General features: G+C 36.0%; 3 protein-coding genes across 4 annotated transcripts; 1 reads left to right on the forward strand and 2 right to left on the reverse strand.

Moving 5' to 3' along the window:
• Positions 1-930: 930 nt before the first annotated feature.
• LOC135141023 (tumor suppressor candidate 3) lies at positions 931-2,350 on the reverse strand. The gene is made up of 6 exons (XM_064071817.1): positions 2,192-2,350; positions 1,855-2,145; positions 1,668-1,808; positions 1,323-1,614; positions 1,094-1,259; positions 931-1,046 (listed from the first exon to the last, which is right to left on the reverse strand). The coding sequence occupies exons 1-6, from the start codon at positions 2,267-2,269 to the stop codon at positions 1,031-1,033; spliced, it is 984 nt and encodes a 327-aa protein (XP_063927887.1). The 5' UTR covers positions 2,270-2,350; the 3' UTR covers positions 931-1,030.
• A 4,534-nt stretch (positions 2,351-6,884) lies between these two features.
• Positions 6,885-9,393, reverse strand: LOC135140909 (translation factor GUF1 homolog, mitochondrial). Of its 2 annotated transcripts, none has more exons than XM_064071651.1 (8): positions 9,310-9,393; positions 8,937-9,261; positions 8,614-8,832; positions 8,298-8,566; positions 8,010-8,249; positions 7,483-7,960; positions 7,221-7,433; positions 6,885-7,169 (listed from the first exon to the last, which is right to left on the reverse strand). In XM_064071651.1, exons 1-8 carry the CDS (start codon positions 9,381-9,383, stop codon positions 7,044-7,046), a joined length of 1,944 nt encoding a protein of 647 aa, XP_063927721.1. In that variant the 5' UTR covers positions 9,384-9,393; the 3' UTR covers positions 6,885-7,043. The 2 variants fall into 2 exon arrangements, with proteins under 2 accessions (XP_063927721.1, XP_063927722.1); XM_064071652.1 differs by having other exon boundaries at positions 9,313-9,391.
• A 220-nt stretch (positions 9,394-9,613) lies between these two features.
• LOC135140911 (translation initiation factor IF-3, mitochondrial) lies at positions 9,614-10,447 on the forward strand. The gene is made up of 2 exons (XM_064071655.1): positions 9,614-10,147; positions 10,197-10,447. The coding sequence occupies exons 1-2, from the start codon at positions 9,614-9,616 to the stop codon at positions 10,335-10,337; spliced, it is 675 nt and encodes a 224-aa protein (XP_063927725.1). The 3' UTR covers positions 10,338-10,447.
• Positions 10,448-10,505: the final 58 nt, after the last annotated feature.

Genomic DNA, 10,505 nt, shown 5'->3' on the forward strand with positions numbered 1-10,505 from the left:
ATTTAAAATAACAAGTAATAATTTGTTTGTATTGTTTATTCCTTATAATAATTCCATTTATTCACCAGAAACTTTTAAACGAAATAAAATCTAATCGACTAGAAATAACGGCAAAGTTGTGCTAGGCTCATCTGGCAACGTTGCAAATTATATAAATGGTTACTATGAGATTTTTACACATTGTTTTCGTCGCCCTCTGTCGAGTGGTAGCTTTATTAAATGTATTGTTGCTGCGATTTGGGTTATCTACGCGCGCGATTGGTGTCCAAGCTTTTCGCCGGCGTTTGACGGCCGACTGTTGGTGCGCCATCTCTTGTTCGCCGGCCGTTGGCCTGTTCGCTCCAAACAATAGCATGGGTCTATCTATATGTATTTAATCAATGTTGCAGGACATCGATAGATTAAAATTTAGGTTTGGTTGCGACCACGCGGCGCCGAAGGGGCTGTCGCCACAAAAAATCCCTAAAAAAACAGATCTCTCCATTAACCTACTTTTATTAAATAAACAAACAATGATATGCAAAATTAGTTGTTTAGGTAGCACCGACGAGGGCGGAGATTTCCGATTCCGAATTTCTTATTTACATAAAAATAAAACTGTCCTTCGGGAATAGCAAATGTACGGGGTTTTTCTGGAAGCCAACGAAACTGATAGTGAATCAAGAGGAATTTCACTGACCTAAATTTATACAACTTTCAATCAGGATACTCAATCCGTTTAATACGAAGTGACGAATATGTCGCCATTGTGTTCTTCTCACAATATTTCCACTCTACTACATAACATTAAGTTTTTAATTTTACGTTTTTTGGTGCGTTTTGATTTCAAATTAACGAGGACACAATTAAATAATTTCAAACAAAATATACTTTACAATTTTTTTACTGTGAACACTTAAATCACATTAACACAACTCCACAAACCTGAAATTAAATTCAAAACTTTCAAATTTGTATTAAAGATTTTTCCAATACAAAATACAACAAAATTAAATTTCTAATGCACAGTCTTTCAATGTACAAGATTGATTTATTTAAACAAGAAGCTGAAACAAACAAGTTAGATACACTCAACCTGAAAACCAAAACTTACCTGTAAGGATAACCCTGAGTTTTACTCCTGAAAATCGACAACAGCAACGAGAAAAACACAGATAACAAAATAAGACCCACGACTGCTAAAATTTTTCTCTTTTTGGGGTCACCCTTGCCCCTCGCGGCCTCTGTGAGTAAAATCATACCCAAAACAACAGCGCCATCTATGAAAAATTAAGGAAACACTAAAATCGAACTTCAGGGCACCAAAAACCCTAAAAGGATACTAAGAACCATGACGATGTAGGTCTCCACGACGAACTGGCCTTGTGACGACCCATGGACGTACATTATTTGCCCGCTCTGACTCTTATGGACAAACGGGGGCCCCCTTATGTGGTTCCACATCTGGCCTGACACCATCGCAAAACAAAAGAACAACGAGCCCATCCCCCACATTGACTTGTTGTACAAGAAATCCAAGTTGTTGCGCCTCAAGTACAAAAATCCGGCGACGAACGCAAAAAGTACCACTAAAGCTAAAGTCCCTGAGTAGTTGGGTGGACGGAACACGCGAATCTATCCAGACAAAAATTACAACTATGCATAAAATAAATAAAAGCGACCATTACTTGAATATCTGTTCTTTCAGCAATCCATTTGGCGATGGCTTCGGCCGAAAAACCGATCCGCGAAATATCCATAGTGTCCGCATTCTTTGGTTTTCCTTTAGGCGGGAAATGCATGAACACCGGGGCTGTATTAATCCTCAACTACAAAAAAAACCTAACCTCAAAACTTCAAGTACCCGACTTATACCATCTGGAAAACGTCGGAGCCCTCGTCGAAATCGACCACCGCGAAGAACAGCTTGTTGGAGTAGCCCTGCGAGTACCTGAAGGAGTTCGCGACGATCGTGAACTCGTCACTGGCGTGTCGACACACCACACACTGCCGTTGAGCAGCCATCGCTGTGAACATCACGATCACCGAGTAGCTCCTGGGGGCTGCTTTGACGAACTCCCGGAATTTGTTGCCGTTGAAGCGCAACACCGCCTTTTTGTTGGACATGTCTGTGAGCTGCTGCACTCGTTCGGCCAGAGTGAGACCCTTGAATGAAATTGTGACGGAGGTGGCCATGGGTGCTTACACGTACCTGCTTGCGGGCCTGACCATCCACATGGTAAAAAAATACGGAGGAAATTACGAAAAGTGATAAAATTAGTGTTCTCATGTTGATTTTCAAAAATATAAATTCACCGGTTGACTTGGTAAAACGTCAACGTGGACGTGTATTTTGGTTTGGTCACGTGATCACGGCAGGTGTCTGCTTTACCGACGCACAGGACCGGGTCACACTTTTGATGGCCCGAAATTTACAATTTTGCACGACTAACACCAAATTCAAGTGGGGTCTTACGTTTATTCAGCTCTATTCAGTGGCGTAACTACCGGTGTTCCATGTGTTCGCTGGAACACGGGCCCGCTTCGTCAAGGGGCCCGGTCCGGTCACACGAAAATTTTTTTTTATTGGATTTTTTATATTATTTGGCAAATTACATCCCGAAATAAAAAATTCGAAAATGTGCGGTGATGCCAGGATCGGTCGTTCATTGCTATTTACGATTTTTTGCTGCAAAGGGCTGGACCTCTGGCGGCATCTCAGTATAGATTAATATAGATGCGACATACAATCTGATTTTGCAAAACCACCCTTATTGACATTGGAGTCCTCAACCGCCAAAGGCAAGCACCAAATTTAAATAGTCGATGCCAATAAAAAAACTTGTTTCACTACAACTTGTCGCCTGAGAACTTGTTTGATCTACAGCCCAAAGCGCGCTCAGGCCATTATCGACTCTAAGCGTTCAGAAGCAACTTGGTTGGTTTAGACTATAATTTCTGCGGGAAATAGTTGTTTAATCGGTTTTTATAACGACTAGGTGAATATTTTTTGTACATATTTAGATGATTTTACATATTTTGTTTAACTAAGAATTAATTCTTTATTTGTGTTTTATACTAGCAAAACGTCTTAAACTAAGAATATTGTTGAAATCGTAATAACCCAATGGATTTTTTTCGGGAAAATGTTTTGGAAACACTGTGTTCTATTTTGTATGAATTTTTAAATGTTTTAGTGACAATTTTTGTAGTTGTTTTCAATACACTGTATGATATTGACAGTGAGAAAAAAAATGAAAAATTAAAATAATCGAAAATTTGAAAAATCGAGAAATCTAATAATCGAAAAATCGAAACCTTAAAAAATCGTAAAACCGAAACATTGAAAAATCGAAATATCGAAGAACTGAAAATCGAAAAATGAAACATTAGAAAATCGAAAAAATGTAAAATTCAAAAATCTAAAATTTAAAAATCGATTAACGAAAAATTGAGAAATCGAAACTCCCCTATTTAAAAAGTCGGATAACTGAAAGATCGAAACATCGAAAAACTGGAAAATCGAAAAACCGAGAAATCGAAAAATCAAAAAATCAAGAAATCATGGAGTCGAAAAGTCGAAGAATTGAGAAACCGAAATAGGCCAAAATCGAAAAATCGAAAAGTTAAAAATTGAACGATTTATAAATTGACAATCAAAATATCGGAAAATCCAAATCTCGATAAATCGAGAAATCAAAAAACTTAAAATTCGAAAAATTGAAAAATTGAGAGATTGAATGATCAAAAGAACGAGAAATCGAAAAGTGATGAAGTCGAAAAATTGAAAAATAGAGAAATCGACAAACAAAAAGTTAAAAGTTGAAAAATTGGAAAAGCGGAAAAATAAAAAAAAACGAAAAAATGGTAAACTGGAAAAAATGAGAAACCGAAATAGGCCAAAATAAAAAATTGAAAAACTGATAAATCGAAAACCTGAACAATCAAATCTCGATAAATCGGGAATGAAAAATTAACAAATCGAAAAATTCTAAAACCAGGAAGTCGAAAAATCGAAAGACTGAGAAATATTGAAAAACTAAAATATCAAAAGATTGAACAATCTAAAATTTGAAAATCCAAAAATTGAAAAATCGAAAAAGTAAAACACATCGGAAAATCCAGAAGTCAAAAATAGAAAAACCGAAGAATTGAAATATTGAAAAATCCTAAAACTGAAATATCTAAAAACTGAAAAATCGAAAAATCAAAAAAATGAAGTCGAAAAATAGAAACCTTAAAAAATCGAAAAATTGAAAAATCAAAAACCTGAAAAATCAAAAAATTAAAGAATTGAAGAACAAAAAAATCGAAACACTCGAAGGTCAAGAAATGGGAAAATCAAAACATCGATTAATTGAAAAATCTAAAAATTGGGAGTTTATAAAAGTCAAATTTGAAAAATTAAAAAATCGAAAATTTGACAAAATGACATGTGAAAAACAGAAAATCTAAAACCGCGAATTCGAAAAATCAAAAGATTAAGAAATCGAAATATTTGAAAAATTCGAAAACTTGAAAAATTGAAATATCGAAGAACTGAAATGAAAAATCGAGAAATCGAAAAATCTAAAAATTTTAAAAATTAAAAAATCTAAAATTTAAAAATCGAAAAATTGAAAAGTGGAAGAATCAAAATATTGAAAAATACCAAAAGTGCGATATCGACAAACTGAAAAATGAAAGAAAAACTGAAAAATGGGAAAACCTGAAAAATCCGAAAACTGAAATATCCAAAAACTGAGAACCTAAAAAGTCAAAAAATTGAGCAATCGAAAAATCCATAAAGTGAAGTCGAAACCTTAAAAAATCGAAAAATTGAAAGATCAAAAACCTGAAAAATCGAAAAATTAAAGAATTGAAGAACAGGAAAATCGAAACACTCGAATGTCAAGAAATGGGAAAATCAAAACATCGATTAATTGAAAAATCGAAAAATTGAGGGTTTATAAAAGTCAAATTTGAAAAATTAAAAAATCGAAAATTTGACAAAATTACAATTGAAAAACAGAAAATCTAAAACCGGGTAGTCGAAAAATCAAAAGATTAAAACATTTGGAAAATTCGAAAACTTGAAAAATTGAAATATCGCAGAACTGAAATGAAAAATCGAGAAATCGAAAAACCTAAAACTTTAAAAATTAAAAAATCTAAAATTTAAAAATCGAAAAATTGAAAAATCGAAAAAGTAAAAAAATCGACACATCGTAAAATCCAGGAGTCAAAAATCGAAACGTCGAAGAATCAAAATATTGAAAAATCCCAAAACTGAGATATCGAAAAACTGAAAAATGGGAAAACCTGAAAAATCCGAAAACTGAAATATCCAAAAACTGAGAACCTAAAAAGTCAAAAAATTGAGCAATCGAAAAATCCATAAAGTGAAGTCGAAAAATCGAAACCTTAAAAAAACTAAAAAATGAAAAATCAAAAATCAAAAACTTGAAAAATCGAAAAATTAAAGAATTGAACAGGAATATCGAAACCCTCGAAAGTCAAGAAATGAGAAAATCAAAACATCGATTAATTGAAAAATCGAAAAATTAACAGTTTATAAATGTCAAATTTGAAAAATTGAAAAATCGAAAATTTGAAAAAACGACAATTGAAAAACAGAAAATCTAGAACCGGAAAGTCGAAAAATCGAAAGATTAAGAAATTGAAACATTTGAAAAATTGAAATATGGAAGAGCTAAAATGAAAAATCGAGAAATAGAAAAATCTAAAATTTTAAATATTGAAAAATTAAAATTCAAAAAAATTGAGAAATCTAAAATTTAAAAATCGAAAAAGTAAAAAGTCGACACATCGAAAAATCCAGAAGTCAAAAATGGAAAGTCGAAGAACAGAAATATTGAAAAATCCCAAAACTGAAATATCGAAAAACTGAAAAATGAAAAAAAAACTGACGAATCAAAAAACTGAAAAATCCCAAAACTGAAATATCCAAAAACTGAGAATCTAACGAATCGAAAAATTGAAAAATCAAAAATCTGCGTAATAGTAAGATCGAAAAATTGAATAATAAGTGAACTGAAACATCCTAAAACTGAAATGTCGAAAAACTGAGAAATTAAAAAATTGAAAAATTGAGAAATCGAAAAATCAAAAAAGTGAAGTTGAAAAATCGAAACCTGAAAAAATAGAAAAATTGAAAAACCAAAAAACCTGAAAAATCAATTAATTGAAAAATCGACAAATAAAGAGTTTATAAAAGTCTAAAACTGAAAAATCGAAATATTTAAAAATCGTAAAATTGAAGAGAAAAACTGAAAACCGAGAACTTGAAATATTGAGAAATTAAAAATTAAATAATAAATAGGAGTAAACTGAAAAGTCCCCAAACTAAAATTTCGAAAAACTGAGAATTCGAAAGTTGAAACAGCAAGAAATTATGGTCGAAGTCGGCTAGGATGTATATCAGATCACGGACCATGGCTTATAAATCAAATCGTTTCCGAACGCTTAGAGTCGACATTGGCCTGAGTGCACTCTGGTCTGTAGATCAAACAAGTTCTCAGACGACGAACTGTAATTCGTGTGACCTGAATTACAGTGAAGGAAACAGTAATCAGCTTGTAATATTCTGGTAAATCTAGTGTCAATTCAGCGAAAAGATCTTTTTCGAAACTAAAAATGACTAAATTTTTTTTAAGTAACACAATGGGCCAATGCAGATTATCTTCACTGGCTTATTATCTCACTTGAAAAACAAATTGCCAGAAGCTTAGATGTGTCAAATCTTGTATCAACTTGTGCCCATTGGAAAGCAAGAAAAAAACAATTTTGAGATAAAAAAACGGGCATTTTTATTTCTAATATACATTTTAATTATATGTATTTAGGTGGTTATTATATTTTGTTTTTTAATTCAGTGTTTCAGGTAGAATGATTTTAATAAAACGTAAGCCCTAATTGCAATATACTCATACTTTACTCATTATACTCGTATTTTTAAATAATTTTTATTTCGCTGTTCATTAGGGGCCCCACAGTGTTGTAGAACACAGGCCCGTAGAGTTATTGTTACGCCACTGGCTCTATTGTGTACAAAAACATTAACCTTATTTTTTTAGAACGTCTATAAATGTTTCTCTTGGTAAAGAGATGTTGGCAACCATTCTCATTTTCTTTTTGCCTGCTGCTTGTTGCGCCAGGAGTTTCATTCTTCGAGTGACGTCGCCCCCATACTAGATTGGAAAATACAGCAGTTAATACACTAAACACAAACTAATTCTTACCAATTTTGCTGTGACGTCTTTCCTATAAGCTCTTATATTTTCTCTTGCTAATATTTTCCCGTTGCACACCGCCTGCACGGCAATTTGGACCATCTGTCTCGGTATTATATCCTTCAACTTTAAAACCATCCGCCTCCCGATAGTTTGCGCTTTCGTGATATGAACAATATTACTGAGTTCCTCCACGACTACGCCATTCAATAAAATACCCAACTGCAAACACAAACCGTTACCTACAAACAACCCAAACCAAGCCACCTACTTTAACTAAACTGCTACTTTGGTACCCGTTATCTTCATAGTCAAAACTGGCATACCCCGACGAAATCGTTTTCAAACTATCATGAAAATCCACAATTATCTCACACAACGGTAAATCATACTGCAACATCACCCGTTCATTGTCAATATTCGTCGCACTCCTCTGCACCCCGCGCCTCTCCATACACAACGAAATTATCCCCCCCAAGTACTTATCAGGAGTGATAATCGTCCCGACAACCATCGGCTCAAAAGCCTCCTCGATTTGCATAAAATCGGGAAACAAAGCTGGATTATTAACGAAAATCTCGCGCCCAGTCTTCACGTTGTGCTTATTCGGCTTCATCCGAAGCTTATAGGTTACTGAGGGCGCGGTCAGAATCGGCTCCGCCCCGTATTCTTGTTGCAACCTCTGCGAAAACACCTCTAAATGTAAAAGTCCCAAAAATCCTAACCTCCAACCTTGCCCCAAAGCCGGGCTGCAACATTTCGTGAAATAGGTGTACACAAGTGGGAAATTAAGTAAACCTTGAATCGACCTCAACAGTGACGGCGGAGTCGTTCAGAGCCAACTTCTCGATCGCACTGCGCAGATTGACGTGCTGCGATTGGTCCATCGGGTACACGCCCGCGAACACCATTGGTCGAGAGGGCTCAAAGCCTTGTAAGGGCTCAACGGGACACGACGGGTTGTATATAGTATCACCTATGTGGGCTTCTTTACTAGAGCGCATATTACACCCAACTAAACCTATCTGACCAGCGACTCTACAATATTATTTTAATACACGCTACTATCAAGACAGACGTTATTACAGTTGTGTGATAGGGTCTTCCTGCGGTCTTAACAAAGCTAGCGACTTTACGTTGTAAGTTTTCTTGGTGTGGCACGACTGGATTTCATCACCGACTTTGATGTTGCCGTCTTGAATGAAAATTAGTGAGAGGGCCCCCCTGTACTTGTCGAACCAACTGTCAAACAAGAGGGCTCTGAAAGGGGATTGTCGGTTCACTGCAGGGGGAGGTATTTGCTCGATTATGGCTTCTATCACCGCTTTAACCCCAATTCCTAACTTGGCTGAAATCTGGTGGAAAAAATTATGTTGGTAACTAACTGTGTGGCACGAATTACCCGTAAAACGTCATAAGGTTCTATGTCAAACAGCGACTTTAGCTGTCTCGTGACTCTGTCAGGGTCGGCATTTTTCAAATCGATTTTGTTGATTACGGGTACGATGGTCAAGTCTTTCCCAAAAGCGAGGTAAAAGTTGGCGACGGTTTGTGCTTGCACGCCATCGTTAGCATCGACTAATAAGACTACTCCTTGGCACGCCGATAGTGACCTGGATACCTAATCTCATTGGGTTATATACAACTGAGTTTCACCTAGGGTGGCCAGATGTGGATTAAGTTACACAACTATGTAACATCTGATCATCCTAGTTTACTTTTTACCTCACTTGAAAAATCTACATGGCCGGGTGTATCAATCAAATTTAATAAATAATTGTCGCCCTTGTACTGATACAACAACGACACACTTTGTGCCTTAACCGTGATTCCTCGCTCCCTCTCGACTTGTAGTTTATCCAAAATCTGATTCTGCCCACTGTTCTCTCTAATTGCTCCCGTAAATTCGAGAAGCCGGTCCGCAAGCGTACTTTTACCATGATCTACGTGTGCAATTATGCTAAAATTGCGAATTCGGTCTACTGGAATTTGTGTAAAGTCGACGCTGGTGGGTCCTTCGGTTTTACAATACAACCTAATAAATCGTTGCCTGAAAAATAATAATCACAAAATTGTCACTAAAACTGGCCATAATTACAACGCAAATATTTTTCTCCGGGTGTGTGTGGATCTTCCATGTAACACCAACACACTTCTTGCAAGATTTAACATTTTTCGAACCACACATTTGCTGTTTTGAGGTTACGTCAAACTATTGTGAGGTTATGTCCAACTTTTGTGAGGTTATATTTTTATTTCTATGGTTTAGAAATTTAACATTCTCGTCAAAATTTGAACCATTTTTACACTTTTCAGAAAACCAAATTTTATGTGTTTGATAATCACAGTCAAGTTTCGGTGACGATATTTGTCTTTGGGTTAACATGAAATAAGTTTCCACTATGTCCGGTCTTTTGCAAAGTTTCCGTATTTTATGCAAAGATTTCCACAAGACGCGGCTACCCAAAAGACTGAGCGTTGCGTTGTTTTCAGCGAAGCCACCCCGGCAAGGCATTGTCAAAGAAACAGATCCCAAAACTGGAACTCTTAAAACGAAAAAAACCCCCATAGCTCAAAAAATCACCCTGGTGTCTCAAGCTGCCGTCGATGTAATCACGTTACAAGAAGCCGAGAATTTGTCTAAACGTCGCGACATGAAACTGGTGAAAATTGTAGACGCAGATGCGAAAACGGAACGACCGGTGTATAAGTTGATGACTGGGGCTGAATATCACGCAGAGGATTTAAAACAGAGGGAAAGGAATAAGCTGGAGAGACAACAGCGTAGTACTAAGGGGGAGAAAGTGCTCTTGCTTAACACGAGGATAACGCCGCATGATCTGATGATACACCTACGGAAGGCCTTGAAGTGGATAAGAAAGACGTATGAAGTGAGAGTGATTATAAGTGGAGGTGGGAGCAGTGCAGAGGCTGCTGTAAGTGTAAAGTTTGACGTAGGCTCATTTGGTTGGTGGTTGCTTTTAGGAAAAAATTTACAGCGATATTGAGCAATACTTTAAAACGGAAGAGGGCGATGCCAAGCTGGTCCAGAAGAAGTGTAAAGGATCTGATATTAAGTTTCAGATAACGCCGCCGAGACATAAAGACACGACCAATCAGTTATGACTAGTTGCAGGAGTCATTGGAGTGTTAATGATTGTTAAATATTTGATTTGGGGAAGACTGTACAAAAAGTATATTAAAAAAACGTAATAAAGATATTTTATTAAAAGTGACGTACGATGACGCAATGTTTTGTTTGTGACGTTGCAGGGGTGGACGGAAACGCCGCAC

The sequence above is a fragment of the Zophobas morio genome, unplaced genomic scaffold (genome assembly GCF_036711695.1).
Source record: "Zophobas morio isolate AGI-343-1 ecotype UQ-CSIRO unplaced genomic scaffold, CSIRO_AGI_Zmor_V1 ptg000041l, whole genome shotgun sequence".
Classification (NCBI taxonomy): domain Eukaryota; kingdom Metazoa; phylum Arthropoda; class Insecta; order Coleoptera; family Tenebrionidae; genus Zophobas; species Zophobas morio.

Coding starts and splice junctions, on each gene's coding strand:
- LOC135140911 (XM_064071655.1), top strand. CDS start 9,614: ATGTCCGGTCTTTTGCAAAGTTTCCGTATTTTATGCAAAGATTTCCAC. Junction 10,148..10,196: donor GGAGCAGTGCAGAGGCTGCT/GTAAGTGTAAAG, acceptor GGTTGCTTTTAG/GAAAAAATTTACAGCGATAT.
- LOC135141023 (XM_064071817.1), bottom strand. CDS start 2,269: ATGAGAACACTAATTTTATCACTTTTCGTAATTTCCTCCGTATTTTTT. Junction 1,615..1,667: donor CTGAAAGAACAGATATTCAA/GTAATGGTCGCT, acceptor TTGTCTGGATAG/ATTCGCGTGTTCCGTCCACC. Junction 1,260..1,322: donor CTACATCGTCATGGTTCTTA/GTATCCTTTTAG, acceptor AATTTTTCATAG/ATGGCGCTGTTGTTTTGGGT.
- LOC135140909 (XM_064071651.1), bottom strand. CDS start 9,383: ATGTTAAATCTTGCAAGAAGTGTGTTGGTGTTACATGGAAGATCCACA. Junction 8,833..8,936: donor ATGTAGATTTTTCAAGTGAG/GTAAAAAGTAAA, acceptor CAATGAGATTAG/GTATCCAGGTCACTATCGGC. Junction 7,434..7,482: donor AAAGTAGCAGTTTAGTTAAA/GTAGGTGGCTTG, acceptor TTGTGTTTGCAG/TTGGGTATTTTATTGAATGG.